The sequence below is a fragment of the Cricetulus griseus genome, chromosome 5 (assembly GCF_003668045.3).
Source record: "Cricetulus griseus strain 17A/GY chromosome 5, alternate assembly CriGri-PICRH-1.0, whole genome shotgun sequence".
Taxonomy (NCBI): Eukaryota; Metazoa; Chordata; class Mammalia; order Rodentia; family Cricetidae; genus Cricetulus; species Cricetulus griseus.
The window spans coordinates 183,231,508-183,249,289 of record NC_048598.1 but is presented as its reverse complement, the minus strand read 5'-3'; the positions used below and the strand labels follow the sequence as shown (position 1 = coordinate 183,249,289).

Here is a 17,782-nt window from a genome sequence, read left to right as displayed (position 1 = left end):
GAGGCAGGCCCATCTCTGTGAGTTTGAGGCCAGCCTAGTGTACAGAGGGAGTTTTTAAAAAAATTATTTTTATGTCACGTGTCAAGTGTCTGCATATGTGTTTGTATTCCATGTTCATGCCTGGTGTGCAAGGAAGCCAGAAAGGGGTGTCGGATTCCCCTGGAACTGAGCTTACAGATGGCTGTGAGTGCTGGGAACCCAGCCCAGGTCATCTTCAAGAGTATCAAGCCTCTTACTTGCTGAACGTCTTTTCAGTCCCCACAACATGCTTTTAAACTGTCTTCATTACTTAATGACAGGAACAGTCTGAGAAGCAATCATTGGGGAATTTGTGAGCATTGGTAGGATTTAGTATACACAGACTAAGGCAGCAGTGAGGTCAGTCAGGTTCAGTGTGGAGAGGCACAGTGTAGGATGAAATGCAATGTGCCTGATGCTATTAGAAGTATTTTGAAATAGAGTTAGTATCCTTTTTTTAGGGGGGGGGTCAATAATTTTCCTTTCCTAGTGTATTTTTTGGGGGAGGGGTATGTGTGGAGGTTGGAGGGCAACTTGTGGGGAGTTGTAGGGTTACTGAGCTCAAACTCAGCTCATTAGGCAAGTGTTTTTACTCCACCCATGGCTCTTCTTTCCCTTTTCCTTCTCCCCCGCTCCCCTTTCTCTCTTTTTTTCCCTTGGTGACTTGTCCTGGCCTAGAACTCACTATGCAGCTAGTTTAGCTTTGATGCATGGCGCTCCTCTTCCTCTAGCTTCCTGAGGCCGCCCTACACGGATTGAAGATTTTTTTTTTTTTTTTTTTTTTGGGGGACAGGGTTTCTCTGGGGCTTTGGAGGCTGTCCTGGAACTAGCTCTTGTAGACCAGGCTGGTCTCGAATTCACAGGGCATTAGATTCTATTACACATGGTTGTAATCCACCATGTGGTTGCTGGGAATTGAACTCAGGACCTCTGGAAGAGCAGCAGTCAGTGCTCTTAACCTCTGAGCCATCTCTCCAGGCCAACCCTGGAATTATAAATGTGACTCACCATATCTTACAATGTAGTTATTTTCTTAGTTTAAAATGGGTATATTTGTGCAAAAATAAAAGCACTTTTCTTTCATTTGAGGTATTGGCGGTCTTTTTTTAATAGAATTACATATCCCTATGCACATTTAACAGAAGGTTTTGTTAAACATAGGTCATTGAATATGACAGCATTTTAATGTGAAGAGATCTGGTATTACAATGTGTACAAGCCAAATTTACCTAGTGTTTAGTCATAGTTTTTCTTTAGTGAAGAAATTAGTATTTCATTAGCCTAAGTGAGACACCAGGACAGCCATTTGTAGTGAAGGACTCTTGTGATGATCCGCTTCTACACAGAGTGCCTCAGATGAAGATGTGGTAGAGATGCAGGTTAGCCGCTTATTTACAGCTCCTGGACATGGTGGCACCTGCCTGTAGTATTCCCAGAATCTGGGAGGCTGAGGCAGAACAATCTTGAGTTACAAATTGGATTGGGCTGCACAGAGAGACTTGTCAAAACAAAGAAAAATGAGAAGTGGGCAAAAGGACTTAGAAGAAGAAAAACTATTCTGAGAGAAAAAAGAGTAGATTTTTACTTTTTTTTTTTTTTCTTTTTCTTTTTCTCAGTGACAAGCTGCTTTGGGAAAAATGACATATGATAGCAACAGAAGTTCGCCATTTTAGCAGATAGATGCTAGCAGTGCAGGGCCTGAAAGATGCTGGTTTGTTGTCCCAGCCCTCAGCTTCTTTCCCTGCTGTCACCCGGTCCTCGCTAAGAAGCTTGCTTTTTGATGAACAGCAAGCCATTCTGGTCATTGTTGCTGGGAACTGTGTACCTCTTCCCATTTGAGGCTGACAGAAAGGTGATGTGCTCACATCTGACGTCTCATTAATGGCCTGTGCTCTTAGTGGCTGCTCTTTGGCTCATGGTTTCTCCTTCCACCTGGTTCCCTGCTCTACCTCTCACAGCCCTGCTGCTGCTGCTGCTGCCCATTTGAAACACCTCTGGCATGTGCTCGGGAGGCGCTCACTCCAGGTCAGCTCGTCAGAGCATGCTGGCAGGCGCCTTGTTTTGGGGTAAAGTGAATGGATCTGGAATGCCAGGCAATGTAGGCTGTGTGCTAGTAAGTATAAGAACAAAAGAAGGTCTAAAACTAAGACGGGAAGCCACTGTCGTGTTCTGGAAAGTCATACTAGAAGGAAAACATGACGGGACGTGGTTTCTCTTTCTTAGAAAATGTAGGGCAATAAGAATTTCCTGGTAGTCTTAATTTATGTTTTTTTTTTCCCCCTTCCAAAGCCTGTAAGATGAGCAGTGGGTCTTTGTGTGTTCAGAAGAGGAAATTAGTTCCCTCTAGTGCCTTCTAAGTGCCAGGTGACATGTGTCATGCTGGGAGCCGCACCTTTGTCACCGCACTTTAGTGAGACCAGTGCATTAGAGGGAGGTCTGGGGTCTGGGCTAAACTGAGCAGGGTGGAGTAGGTGTTCCCACAGACTACAGCCACACAGAGATGGACATCTCGAGCTGAGTGCTACGTCCAGCTCTACAGCTTCCTGCTGTGGCCATGCAACCCTGAGGAAGGAGCACGGGGCATTTGAGTCTGCCACGTCCTTGTCACTTGGTTTTGTTGTAATCCTGAGTCCCTGGAACAGGAGCTTCGGTAGCAGCCGTCGCACAGCCAGCAGCCGTCGCACAGTCGTCGAATGCTGGGTAAAGAACTGATGTGCAAACATGCTCTGCAAACTCTAAAGGCCCTACCAGTGTTTGCTGGTGGAGTTTGCATGGGGTTTGAAGGTTTTGTTTGTTTTTGTTGTTTTGTTTTTTGTTTTCTGTTTTTACAGATGGGCACCCAAGAAGGCAATTAGTTGTTAGCATTTTACTCAGCAAAAGAGTTGTGTTTGTGTCCATACAAGTCTGTTTTGGGTCTCTTGGCTCTTTCCCCTTTATTCTTTTCTGTTACAGACATTTGGTAATACTTGACTATTAGGAGATAGAGTGGCCAGTAATGTTGACAAGATCCTGGCCCTTGAAACCCTGGAGTGTAGAGCTGATTGGTGTTATTGTTTCCTTCTGAGATAACTGAGCCCAAGCCTGCTGATTGCTTAGTTTACTGATGTACAAGTATGCACACACATGCCCATGATTGCCCTATGTGTGTGTGTGGCTTATCGTTTAAGTGCTTGACTCTTTACCTATGGGTTTTTCTTCGTTTTTTTAAAGCAGGGTTTTACTGTGTAGCCCTGACTAGTCTGGAACTCCTTTTGTGATCAAGCTGGCTTTGAACTCACAGAGATTGTCCACCTGCCTCTGCCCTCTGAGTTCTTTACATAGTATTGATGATAATTGTGTAGATATTTCGATGTGACTGTTGAGCTGAAGGGACTGAGAAAGGTGAATTCTATAGGTGCTTTGCAAGAATAAACTGGGTGTGTGTGTGTGTGTGTGTGTGTGTGTGTGTGTGTGTGTGTGTGTGTGTGTGTGTGAAGGACAGGTAGGTTGGACTGCTGTCATCTTACATGTGGTACAGCTATTATTATTTACAAGTTTCCCATTTGCCTCTATATGTTATAAATGTATTTAGTGAGTATATTTGAGAATGTCTTTTGTCACCAGGCAGTTACCTCACTCAGCTCTGAATACTTAGCGTCTTCTGTGGCTTAGAAACCTTTAATGTATCTCCAGTTTCAGAAGATGTGGACTAGTGGGCCAGTCCCAGACATTAGACTCTGTACTAAATCCTGACAGGCACTAGACACCACAAGTCTAAATAAATTTAAATTGTGGAACAGTCTTTATAGTGTGGTTTATTTTGGATTTCAAGTTTTAAGATAATGCCCCTGTAGTTCATCTTTTCCTCAGAAGCAGGCTTTGTGTGTGTGTGTGTGTGTGTGTGAGTGAGAGAGAGAGAGAGAGAGAGAGAGAGAGAGAGAGAGAGAGAGAGACAGACAGACAGACAGACAGACAAACAGACAGACCGATCTTGGAAAGAACATGTTTATCCTTACTGTCTGAGAGTTGATGGAGAGGAGTGCTAGTAGAGAGTCAGCCAGAACACACTTTCTTCTGGGTCTCATAACGGATGGTTGTGAGCCACCATGTGGTTGCTGGGAATTGAACTCAGGACCTCTGCAAGAGCAGCCAGTGCTCTTAACCGCTGAGCCATCTCTCCAGCCCAGGGAACACACTTTCGGTGTAAGCCTGGTGACCTGAGTGGAGTCCTCAGGGAGCTGCATGAAGGTCCAAGGAAAGAGCCGGCTCTACAAAGTTGTCTTCTGGCCTCCACACAAGTGCTGTGCATAAGTTTTTTCTCCATCCCCAAATCACACAGACATACACACATTATAATAAAATACAAGATAAATGCTAATGGGAAACACCTGTTCTGAAATGGTTTCTGAAATGGTATAATGGTGACCTTTGGCGCATTTGACTGCTGCTGCTGTTTTCTTAGCGAGCGATCTGCTCAGGCTGTTGGTGATTGGCAGCCTCCTGACCATTTCCTTCACTTTTTAAGAAGTTGGACTTTCACAGTGCATGAAGTCTTATTAAGCCACTGGCCATTAACAGCAGGGCCCGTAGTGAGGGGCCCTCTCAAGGTCAGGGGAGACACAGCCAAGGTCAGTGTGGGAGGGAGGAGCATTGTGCCAGAAGTGCTCTGTGTGGAAACCGCAGCAGATCAAGTTTTCTGGGCAAAGCTGGAGTAAAAGGCCAAGCTGGCAGGCACAGAAGCACAGCCAAAGCCTTGGGGTAAGGAGTGGGGGTGCTAAAGCCCCCTGTGAGCTGGGATGGCTGGTCTGTGCTGTCTCCAGAACAGGCCCTGGAGGTTTTCTATAAGAGTGACTTAGGGATCCCTCAAGATGAATCTGGCAGATTGTGTGTGGTCATTGGACTGGGTGGAAAGAGTTCGGTACAGAGCCAGGGAGGCCAAGCTGTGTTGGGCTGAATGGACCGGGCAGGCATTAGGGGGTCATGGAGCTGTTGTTTGGTTAGGGAGTGCTAGAGAAAAACACTTCAGAAGGGGTGAGTGGGATTAGTGTGAGCAAAGGATTGCAGACAAAGAACACAGAGAGCGCTCTGAACTTGAGTGTTTTAATTGTTAAATTTGCCAGTAAAAGAACATTTGATTTTCTTGCAAAAAGACTGGTTTGCCCTGAGGTGATTCTCAGATGCGGATGGAGAAGGAGATTAAGTTCACCTTTGTCACTTACACTGCTCCCCTTAACGTGTTTAGGCTCTGTCATTTAACACAGTTTTCAAAAGAAGTCACATGTTTTTCGTACCCTATCAAATGCTCTGGACACCCCAGGGGATCAGGTAGCGAGTTCCCACAGAGCTGTGAGAGCCAGGCTGCCCCTCATAGGTTCCAGCCCATGCCCAACACTTCTGTTGTCTGAGCAGCGTTCCACAGGGATCCAAGCAGCCTGGGGTAGCACTGTGTGCTGGGAGGAACAGGTCCTCAGCAAAATTCATCCTGGAGAAGAATCCCCAGACCAAGGACTTTGGAAGTCGGCCGATTCCCTAGTGGGATTATTTAATTTTATTTAAAAAAGATTTATTTATGTACAAGAATGTTTTACTTAGCCAGGCATGGTGGTGTAGGCAAAAAAAAAGAATGTTTTATTTGCATGTATATGTGTGCCATGTGTGTGCCTGGTGCCCCATAAGGCCAGAAGAGGGTATTGACTCCTCCTAAACTGGAGTTAGTTGGGAACTGCCATGTGGGTGCTGGAACTTGAACCCAGGTCCTCTGGAAGAGCAGCCAGTGCTCTTCACAACTGAGCCATCTCTCCAGTCCTCTTGGTTTTTTAAGAACTGGGATCAGGTCCCACTGTTGAGCCCTGACTGGTCTTGATTGAGTGACACAGCCTTCCAAGTGCTGAGAATTCGGGTGTGGACACCAGAGCTGGGGGTTTAAATTTGCATTTGTTTCTTTTTGAAATGGGGTGTCACACTAAAGCTCAGGCTAGCCTGGAATTTGTGAATTTCTGGCCTTAGCCTGGATCGAGGGATGTTGGTTTGGATTTGGGTTTTGTGTTGTTTGAGACCAGACTCAAATGGCATAAGTTAGTCACTAGCTTTGAATTTTGTTGTTATTTTGTGACAAGATCTCATTTTACCAGGCTGACCTCCAGCTCTCTTTATAACTGAGGATAACCTTGAATTTCTGGTCAGCTTGCTCTGCTCCCCAAGTGCTAAGATCTCTGTCTGCTCTGGCATCACCACTGTGCCTGGCAAGTATGTATTTTTAAAGCATTACTTGAAGGTTTTTACTAAATTGAGCTAATGAGTATACGGATACACTGACACTTTATTTTGTGATCAGTAACTCATCATGTGCAGAACTAGTATGCTGTCCGAACAGTGACTACAATCAAGAGTAACTATAGCTCCTTCAGTAAATATTGAGTGTCTGTGATATTGTGGGTACTCTATTGAGGCTGGAAATCAATGGGACACATTTTTTTTTTTTAAGATTTTATTTATTTATTATGTATACTACATTCTGCTTCCATGTATATGTGCACACCAGAAGAGGGCGCCAGATCTCATAATGGATGGTGTGAGCCACCTTGTGGTTGCTGGGAATTGAACTCGGGACCTCTGGAAGAGCAGTCGGTGCTCTTAACCTCTGAGCCATCTCTCCAGCCCAAAATGAATTTTTTTTTTGTTTTGTTTTGTTTTTCGAGACAGGGTTTCTCTGTGTAGCTTTGGAGCCTTTCCTGGCACTCGCTCTGGAAATCAGGCTGGCCTCGAACTCACAGAGATCCACCTGCCTCTGCCTCCCGAGTGCTGGGATTAAAGGTGTGCGCCACAAATGCCTGGCCATAATTCTTTTTTTAACCTTGTTTTTATTGAGCTATACACTTCCCCCCACTCCTCTTCCCTCTTCCACTATCCCCCGCCCCCCGCCCCCATGCCTCTCATGCTCCCCTAACTAGGCAGATATGTCTATGTCTCTCTGAGGGTCCTCTGTGTTGCCTAGGCTCTCTGGGGTTATGGACTGTATCCTGGGTTATCCTTTGCTTTATGTCTAATGAGTCAATACATATTATATTTGTCTTTTTGGGTCTGAGTTACCTCACTCAGGATTTTTTTTTTCCCTAGTTCTGTCCATTTGAGGACATGAATCTTTTTCTTTTTCTTTTTCCGAGACAGGGTTTCTCTGTGCAGCTTTGGAGCATACATATCCTGGCACTCACTCTATAGATCAGGCTGGCCTCGAACTCAGGGATCTTGCCTGCCTTTGTTTCTCAAGTGCTGGGATTAAAGGTGAGCACCTCAGCTGTGCTTTAACGGAGGCAAAGCTGGGAGGGTAGCCTGCCTCTTTTGTGCTGGGCTCCCATGACCACACAGCCCTCTCGGGTACTAGCTGTGAAACCCTCTGTTTCTAGCTTGCTCAAAGTCACTCACAATTTTGAAGTCCTCTTTTCTACTCAGTATTTGTTACTTGAGAAGCAAACAGAGTTAAGTCGTATAAAGTACCACAGGTCCCTTTGGACGGAAGCAGGGAACTGGGGCCTGAAGTAAAGAACAGACTGAGAGAGAGGCATGCATAGGAGTGATGTTGTCTCCACCTGCAGTTTTATCTTTTCCTTTGTATGTACTTAAGTGTGTCTGTGTAGGAGTGTGCGTGTGTGGTCATTAGGCTTGTTGACAAGCACTGGTACCTACTGAGCTTTTTCACAGGCCCTCCACCTATGATTTTTAAACATAGGGGATATGGCTTGCCTTCGTTCAATAGAAACAACCTAGTTTATTGCACTTACATGGGACATTTCTTGGAAAAAAGGGAAACCTAGTGGCCTGAGTTGAGTCTGCATGACCCTCCTCATGGAGTTAGAGCACTGACCTGTATGCTCCCTATGGCACCTCTGTGTGCACACGCACAATAAATGTTAAAAAAGATTTAAGGGTATGGCGTGCAGACACATTGACCTTACAGTGCTTCCAATCTGTTTTCTCCCCATCTGCTTATGATCAGCACTAGCCAGGCAGGACAGTGACTGCTCTCGATGTAGGATGTTACAGGGTTGCTGTAAGCAGTGAGGTGACGGCAGCAGAGAGAGAAGCCCCCGGCAGAGCTTCTCAGATCTTGATGCATCCGGGGGCACCCCATCACCTGGGAGCCTTATAAAACTGCGATTGTGGGTTACTCCCGTTATTTCTAATGCACAGGGTCTGGGAAGGGGTTTGAGAATTTGTATTTTGAGTTTCCAGTTGATGCTGCTGCCTGCCAGTCTGTACACATTTTGAGCACCATTAGCTCTAGGTAGCTGGGCAGTGGGTACTCGGGTACTGTAGACATACCTGAGTTGTGTTGTGTATGCACTGACTTACTCTATTAGAATTCTTGGAAGACATTTGGAAAAATGGAATTTAGGATCAGAGACGTTTTCTTTCTGAAACTGGGGAGTCCTTGTTACACATATTTGAAAGACGAAAAATTGTGGAAACAACAGTCACAAATGAATATTTTATAGATAGACTATCTAGTTGGCTACATATGTGAAATTGCTTTTATAAAATATGAAGTGAGTTATTTTAAGTCACAGTTGAAGCAATATTTTAAATAACTTTGTTTTTAAAATTGAAGTTCATAATGGAGTATAAAATAGTTGAACTTAGCTTGCTCATCTCAATGTGCTGTTTACTGTATTTATTTTTCTTTCTCCTCCAGGCTGCTGACTTGAGTAAACCAATAGATAAAAGGATATACAAAGGAACACAGCCTACCTGTCATGACTTCAACCACCTAACAGCCACAGCAGAAAGTGTCTCTCTCCTAGTGGGCTTTTCCGCAGGCCAAGTCCAGCTCATAGACCCCATCAAAAAAGAAACTAGCAAGCTGTTTAATGAGGAAGTAAGTAGCACCCCACCTGAGCTGTTGACCCCTGTAAGAGTTGCTCTGTTCTTACTCAAGGGTAGCGGGCCTTAGTTTACATGTTGAGCTGATCGGTTTTCATCTGCTCTGCAGTCCTTACCTCATATCATGCAAGTTTAAATGTTGTAGGTTAGTATTTGAGCTTGTTTTTCCTTAAGGTCATAGTTGTGAACTTGTGCAGAGAATGACCAGCCATCTACACAGATACCTTAATCCCTCTGCATGGTGACTGGGGAGATGGCTCAGTGGGTACAGTGTCACTTGGGATTTCCAGCACCCACATAAAGCCAGGCATGGCCAGTTGTCTTGAATCCCAGCCCACAGAAGTGGAGACAGAAGGATGCCAGGGACTCACCACTCAGCTAGTCTAGATGACAGTCAGTGAGCTCCAAGAGAACCTGTTTCAAGAAATAAAGACACAAAACAGTGTCTCCTCAGGTGTGTGCCTCCTGTGCACATGTGTGTATGTGCACACACGTCATTTCTGTGATGGAGACAAGCATATTGGTAACTTGAGATGTGATTTCTGTTTTGTTTTGAGGCGGGGTCTTACTGTGTAGCCCTGACTGACCTGGAACTCACAGAGATCTGTCTGCCTTCGCCTCCCAAGTGCTGAGATTAAAGGTGTGCGCCACCATACCCAGCTGTTGATATGCTTTTTTTTGGTTTGTTTGGTTTTTTTGGTTTTTTGAGACAGGGTTTCTCTGTGTAGCTCTGGAGCCTGTCCTGGAACTCGCTCTGGAGACTGGGCTGGCCTCAAACTCACAGAGATCCGCCTGCCTCTGCCTCACGAGTGCTGGGATTAAAGGCGTGTGCCACCAACGCCCGCTATATGCATATTTCAAATAAAATACAGAATTTCAGTCATTCTCCAGGTCACTAAAGAATTACACATAGATGGAATGACTTGGTGACATGCCTTAACACTACTTACATTATACCTTAAACTTCTGTGTGCATTTGACAAACGTTTGGAATGCTAAGGGTTAAGCTCATGCTCTTGAAATTTCTTCTACAATTACCTTTGGCATGGTTAGGATTCCTGGAACCTAAAACTGAATCACAAGCCACAAGGTTTGCCACTGGGGTTTCTGATGTGTCTTCAGTTCCATTCAGGCAGGAGCTTGAACTGTCTGACGTACCTATTCAGAAATATATTGGGATTTTTACGTAGCAGACAGAAGTTGCCAAATAGATTGTATTTATTTAAGCCATTACAGTGGCTTTTCAGTTCCAAGTATTACCACATATTTGATGCTCTTTCTCTCCTGTTTCAGTGTGACTTAACTAGAAAATGGCAGAGGTGAAGTAGACTTGATGAGGTGGACCTTTGGGTTCCAGTCTCCACCTTGTTGCTCAGCCTTTTATGAAGGGTTGTACTACATGGGCTTCACCATGTGCACAGAGTAGGAGTGTGCTCTCGGGTGTAATGTGAGAAGTAATTTGGGCAAGGGGAAGAATAGCCCCAAACTTGACACACAGCAGCCTCGGTTCTGATTCTTTGTCGTTCCTATGGCACAGGCTGTCTGCATATCCAGTACCGTCCTGGGTCCTTTTGTGTCCACTAGGAATAAATTTGCCCTCTGAACTGACAGCTGAAGAGAAAAACTATCTGACCCCATTTTCCTTTAAAAATCTTAATCAGAAGAAAATCCTTTTGCCCAGATACAATAATTCCATCAGAGGAAGTGATTTGTATGTAGCTGTGTGATTTTATATATTCATTCATTCATTCATTCATTCATTCATTCATTCAGGTGGGGGCTGGGAAAGACAGCATGGTAGTGACTCTTCTCTGCACTGTTAACAGAAACTGGAGTTGGAGTCATTTATGGGGCTTTGCTTGTGTTTGGGTAGAAGAGCTGTGATGGCCTGGGAATGGATTGAACCACGTGCCACGCTGTTGGTAAACAAGACCCAGAGGCAGTTCTGACTGAGGATGGCACAGAATGCCACTTAGAGAACAAGAAAGGTTTGTGTGTTGTGCTGGGGGAGGGTGGGAGAGTGAGTGCCCACATGGTTCTGACAGCCAGGCCCTTCTGCCCTGGTGATGGAGCTGCAGGGTAGAAAGCCGATGCTCCCTCTTCATGATGTAAGCACAAGTCCTTGCATCCTCTTCAATTGCAGTTGGAAGTGACTGTTCTGAGGGCTAGGACTGTGCATGCTTTAATGCCAGGCTGGCATTTGGAGCTCGAGATTGAAACCGAGTGCCCTTCACAAGTCTTTGGTGGTGTGAATTCATTTCTCCCAGGCACAAAGGCTGTACTTCTCAGAGTGCCAGAAATGATGTAGAAAGATGTCCTTGTGTTATGCTCAGCACTGGTATGAGATTTAGAGGATTCTAGTACTTGTACATAGGAGGGTGGAAGGTTGCTTTTCACTTTATGGATGAAGAAATCTGCAAACAAATGTAACGTGCCTTGTCCACATCAGGTAGCGAGCTCAGAGAGTTATCATGATAGAGCTGGAACCAGAAATTAATTTCAGAAACTCTGTGAGCCCCACTAGGTGTAGTTGCCAGTCTGACCTTGCCTTCTCAGCGGCTCGTAAGGTCAGTAAGGATGGACAGGTAGAGACCAGGCGTGTGTTTTCACGGTCATACCCGTGATAGGGTGCGTATAACTTGTGTTCTTTTGGTTGTTGTTTGAGACAGAATCTCCTGTAAATCAAACTGGCCTAGAACTCACTCTGTAGACCAGGCTAGCCTTGAACTCACAAAGACTTACTTACCTGCCTCTGCTTCCCCAGTGCTGGGACAAAGTATTCTTTAATATGTCAAATAAAAAAAATTATTTAGATTTATTTACTTTGTGTATATGGGTGTTTTGCCTGCATTATGTCTATACACCACATTCATGCTTGGTGCCAAGGAGGCTAGAAGAGGGTGTTGGATCCCCTGAAACCGAAAGTTTTAGGCCATTATTAGCCACCATGTGGGTGCTGGGAATTAAACGGATCCTTTGCAAGCTCTTAGCCACTGAGGCATATATCTGCCCTACCCCCACCCCCAACAGGGATTTGAAATTTTTCATAAAAGTCAGATTGGGCTGGAAGCATGGGCTAGCTTACTGGGAGGCCAAGGTAGGAAGATTACTAGTTTGAAGCCAGTCTGTGCTTCACAGAGATCCTGTGTCAAGAGAAAAAGAGGGATTGGTGAAAGATAAAAGTTAGCTTCAGTGACTGGGTCTGAGAAGCACTTCCGGAGTGCAGCACTGCACTGGACCTTGAGGGCACTTGTGAGGGTAGGATGGAGGCAAGGAAGCTTTTCAGGCTGAAGGAAAGGAGTCAGGCATGCCGCTGCATGCCTGGAATCCCAGCACTGGGGAAGCCAGCCTGGGCTGCAGAATAAGACCCTGTCTAAAAACAAGCAAACCAGAACAAAACATGAAGTGACAACATAAACAAGCCACTGGGTGGAGCTGGTGGTAATAGAAGAAGTCATTACCAGAAAGAACAATTAAAGCCAAATCACTTGTGTCCTGTGGAGAAACTTGGACTTACCATGGAGACTGTGGGGGAAATTGGGGTTTTAATCAAGGATCAACTGTCACTTGTAGAAAGTGGATTGGAGTGAAGAGAGCATGAAGGCAGCAGGGCCAGTGAGAGGGTTCTAATCAGGAGCACCCAGGCCTGCAACTAACTGAGGCACACTAACAGCTGTCTGGTGACTCACTGTGGTGCAGGAGGAAGTGCAGACTGCTTTAAACTGACAGGGGAGAAGTTTTGTCAGAGGAAAGTGGTGTGTGAGCCACCAAAGTAAGGACTAGAGACAGGAGGCTGAGGCAGGTAGATTTCTCTGAGTTCAAGGCCATCCTGGTCTACAGAGCGAGTTCCTCCAGGGCAAGCAGGGCTACATGGAGAAATCCAACTTTGGGAGTTGGGGGTGGGGGAGCAGGGAACCTAGAGGACAGCTTTTAGGTAGGACGGTGTGAGATGAGGCAGGAAGGTGGAGGGCCTGGTCCAGGCAGAGTTGCTTTAGGAAGCCTGGGTTGTAGAAGCCCATGGAGAGAAGAGAAGCACAGTCAGATTGTCACCTAGCTGTATTTTAAAAGTATTTTTATTTTTAATTTTTATATTTGTATGTGTTTTGTCTCTGTGCACATGAGTGCAGTGCTTGCTGAAGCCAGAAGAGGGCATCAAGTTTCCTGGAGATGAGTTAGAGGCAGTTGTGAGCTTACCTGACAGGTGCTGGGAGCTGAACTCAGGCCCTCTCAGGAGCAGTAGGAGCACTGCTGAGCTTACTCTGCAGCCCCCAGATAGGTGTGACTTACTGCGAACTTACTGTGGAGGCAGACATTAACGAGTCTGAAGGTGATGGGGTGGCTACATTGAGTGAGGGGCAGGGCTCAGAAACGGAGGGAAAGGTAAAGGTTGCATTTTGTGTTTGGTTCATTTAAGAGATCTGCAGGTGCTTGCAAGTGTGCACCTGAAGGACAGGTTGTTTGTTAGTTAAGTAGAGATGTTTGTTAAGTAGGCAAAGTACTCAAAATACAGCTGCCAATCTGGATGACATAGTAGAAGGAGAGAAACAGCTCACGTTCTGACTTGTAGATGTGCCATGGCACACAGATGTACACACACGTCTAAATGGATGAAGAGATGGATAAATACAATACAAATTTTAAGGAGGGATAAGAATTTGAGAGTTGCCATCATATAATCACAGCCCTGAGATCCCAGGCAAGGGTCTATGGGGAGAGAACGCTAAAAACAAAAAAAAATGCCTAGGACTGAGCTGATTGTACTCCAACATTGTGGCCCTTTCACCCCATTCTGCAGAATACCAAACAGCCAGTTAACACCCCAGGCCAACACAGTTCAGTACCATCCAAGAATACAGACCCTTAGCTGTGAGCAGACCAGGGTTCAGAACAGCACCCCATTTGCATGTTGTAGCTTACCTCTCTTCAGCTGGCAAATGGGAAGAACAGTACTTGCAGAGTTGCTTGTGGAGAGGGGACAGACTGAGTTCAGGGGCAAGTACTGAAGGAAGTGTGTGAGTGCTGGTCCAGTGTTGAGCAGTCTTCAGAGCAGGGAGGTGTCCAGGCTTCTGGTGTGGGCCATGCTGCAAGAAAAGGCTTCCTTGGGAGGCTAGACACAGTTTTGAAGGAGAATCCTTTCTCTTCTCTTTTCTTTTCTGCTGTCACAGGTGTGGTTTCTCTCTGCCGTCCTCACCCTCCCTGTGCTAGCCACCTGCTCCATTCCTGGGCCCACATTGCACCTCCCCGTTTCTGATGTCTAGTACTGGTACATGAAACTTGAAGATATATGAGGAAAATGGAATTTTAAGTTCTTCATATGTGTTGTAGGTAAAGATAGATGAAATTGTTGTATCTTGAAGCAAGTATATTTTCAAAGGTGATTTTTTTTTGCTTGAAAATTAAAACTATGAGAATTTTAAGTGCTTATTTATAGAAAAATTGGAAAATAGAGAACAAAAAAGCCAGGAAAACATTACCCGGGCTGGAGAGATGGCTCGGCGGTTAAGAACAGTGGCTGCTCCTCCAGAGGTCCTGAGTTCAATTCCCACAACCACATGGTGGCTCACAACCATCTATAATGAGATCTGGTGCCCTCTTCTGGCCTGCAGGGATACATGCAGGCAGAACACTGTATACATAATAAATAAATAAATCTTAAAAAAACAAAACATCACCTATAAATCCTAGTGTGTACTGCTAACCATCACAGTCCTAATCTGCCACCCCCACCCCACCCCATCCCCCAATGGGGTAGGAATTGAAGGATTCACACCTCTCACTAGAGTTGCCTTCAGACCCTGGTCACTCCAGGTCTGTGAACAGAGGGAAACCCTGGTCTTGTTCCTGGCCTTGGGCCTGTCCCCAGACACTGTAGAGACTCTTGGAGTTCTGCCTGCTCCTGACCAGGCGGAACCAGACAGAATGATGATAAGTGCCTAGTCCCTCTAGATTCTTCTAGGAAGCGAAGCCCTCAGCTCCCTCCTGTCTCTGCCTTTTCTAGTCTCTCAATGAGGATTTGAGGTTTCTGTTTGTTGCATCTTGTATGTATTTTGCCATACAGTTCATCAAGATGACAAAGTCTCCCTTTGCAGTGAGAGCCACCTGAACATTGTAGTCAGTGTTTTGAACTTGGTGGAGCATCCAAGAGTTTGTTTTTGTAACTAAGAGGAAATGTGACGGAGACAAGGGACACTTGCTATGTTATGATAATCAAAACCTTTCTTTGTACAAGTTCTGATATGGGGGTTGTATCCACAGAACAGTAACTTAATGGAATTTTGAAAGTGGGTTTTGTTTGTTTTTCTGGGGCAGGGTTTCTCTGTATAACCCTGGCTGTCCTGGAACTCACTCTGTAGGCTGGCTGGCCTACAGACCTTGAACTCAGATCTGCCTGCCTCTGCTTTGCCAGCGCTGTGATTAAAAGTGTGGGCCACCACCATCCAGCTTGAAAGTGGGTTTTTTCTCCATATATTAATAATACACAATAATGGGTTTATGATGGCATTTTCTTTTTTAAAGATTTGTTTTTATGTGTCTATGCATGTGTATACAGGTGCTTTTGGAGGTCAAAGCAAGTGTCAGATTCCCCTAGTGCTGAAGTTACAGGTGGTTGGGAGCCTCCAGGTGTCGGTACCCGGAGAGGCCATGGGAAGAAGCACTCTTAACTGCTTACGCTCTCTCTCCAGCCCCATCATCAGGACATTTTTCTTATGTGTACATGGGTTTTGATCATTTTTACCCCTTTTCCTCTCTGTTGGTCTTTGCACTCCTGCTCATCCCTTTCCACTTCCCAATTAGTTCTAATTTCTTGTCTGTTGTGTGACCCAGTGAGTTTGGTTAGGATGGCTTATGAGAACATGGGCATCTTGCCAGTGACTATACTACTGAAGAAAATGTCTTTCCTTCCCTTGCTAACTACTTAATGCATAGAAATTCACAGGGCTGGATGGGGCTTCCTGAGCTCTTCCCCCTTCCATGAGACAGGTGTTAAGGAGTCCCAGTCTTGTGGAGATACTATGCAGGAAATTATAGCTACTATGAGTTGAAGACTGAAACCACTAGGTTTCGGAGATGGCGGAACTGGTAAAGGCCCTTGCTACCAAACCTGAGACCCACATGGTGGAAGGAGAGAACCAGCTCCCACAAGTTGTCCTTTGACCGGCCATTTGTGGACATACCACACACACACACACACACACACACACACACACACAGACTTTTTTTTTTTTTTTTTTTTTTAAGTGTTGGGCCTGGAGAGATGGCTTAGTGGTTAAGAGCACTTGTTGCTCTTCTAGAAGGCCCAAATTTGTCTTCCCTGGGTACCCTCAGACAGATACACACATACACTTAATAAAAATAAAAACAAATCTTTAAAGAAACCAAGTTCGGGGAAGACCAATGGTGGAGTAGGCTCTTTTCTTGGGGAGGGCTGGGGTGAGCATTATATCAGTTTTGGGTTTGTTGCTTTAGGAAAGGAAATGAGCAACAATTAGAGCCCCAGCCCTCTTTAAGTGTTTTTATATTGTGGCTTTCTAACAATTGTTATGTTTTTAAAATTGTTTTAGTATTTTTGTTACGAATTAATATCTGTATTGTAAAATGCATACCCACCCCAAATATTTTTTCTGCTTGGTATGTTAGTAGAAGTAAGAAAAATAAATAAAATGAAATGCTTCAGAAAGCTCCAATTCAAATTAGTTTATCACTGACTCTTGGATGTGGCTGCAGATTTCTGTCCTCGTTCCCTTCTCACTACTATGGTGGGCGCAGAGACTCTCTCTACTGATGCAGTGGGCATGAGGCCTTTTTCTTGTTTAGTTTTCCTTGAGTTACTCTCTGGGATGGACTTGTTGATTTGACTTCCAGTATTAGAAGAGGGGTGAGCTCTGGCTCAGTGCTCCAACGACCCATGCAGACACTGAGTGTCAGTGTTCTGTTGTGGTTTGGCCATGAGTTGGGGTGGGGTTGTGTTATTTTCACAAAGGTGGTCTTGGAAATGGGCTCTGAGTCCTTTGGAAGCTGGTTCTTTGTTGGAGAGCTTTGTGGTCACCATAGTGAAAATGACAATATGGCTTTGCTGTGTTCCCTCTGGGTAGATTTTCCCAGAATTCTAACCCCACCTTGCTGCAGCATCTTCCTTGGAGATCCCAGGATGCCACAGATTTGTGCTGCTCTCCATCTGCTCATTCTCACTGGCTACAGACTGACCTTCCCAGCTGTCTCCTGGCTGAACTCGGGGTCTTGCTGTACTTTTCCCCTGGGCAGTCACCCCCTCACTGCCACCAGCTCACTCCACACTCACCCACGACCTCTTGACCTCGGCCCCACTGACCTTCCATTCTCTTTCTGTTTTTTCTGCTGGGGGATGCCCCTTGTCACTTGATGCCCCGCTCGCTGTCCGCAGTGGCACTGTCAGGGGAAACACAGAGAGATCTGTGGGCATGCGCTCAAATTTTCAAAGGATGAAGATTGATTGGACAGAGTTATTTAAGAATACATTGTGTTTTATCTCACACATCTAAATATTTCACCATACAATATAAAACAAGGAATAAGGTCATTGACGATATTTTTCTATGCCACAGCTGCAGAATCCGGTGTGTATTTTGCATTTACAACACATCTCCCTTGAGGTGAGCAATATGGAAGGTCACAGCCTGGCCCCTGTCCTAGGACCTCACAGCCCTGCGTCCAGGTTCACAGTTCTTTTCTAAGTGTTGCAGCCTTTCGAAGTCCCCTGACAGCTCTGAGGGAGCGTTGGCCCTTTTGCTCCTGTCTCACCCCCACTCCTACCCTAAAGCAGTATTACTTAGAGGAGTAGCTTTTGCTGGGCATCTTTTCAAAATCCTCATCTAGATGAGGGTCTGCTCTATTGAGAACTCAAAACTGACAGAGATCCTGCCACCTACAC

The 17,782-nt window shown here is 45.3% G+C and overlaps 1 protein-coding gene across 9 annotated transcripts in view; it reads left to right on the top strand.

Annotated features, from left to right (window-relative positions):
• Wdr20 (WD repeat domain 20) overlaps nt 1-17,782 on the top strand; it is a 58,664-nt gene that overhangs the window by 24,892 nt on the left and 15,990 nt on the right. For 5 of the 9 annotated variants that reach the window (XM_027416605.2, XM_027416598.2, XM_027416599.2 and 2 more), the window contains exon 2: nt 8,687-8,869. The exons of 1 other annotated variant lie outside the window; for it this stretch is intronic. In XM_027416605.2, the coding sequence (XP_027272406.1) occupies nt 8,687-8,869 (183 nt within the window). Of the gene's footprint in view, nt 1-8,686; nt 8,870-10,700; nt 10,863-14,039; nt 16,560-17,782 lie in introns of those variants that run through there. 3 more of the 9 variants (XM_027416604.2, XM_035445385.1, XM_027416603.2) reach the window with 3 other exon arrangements.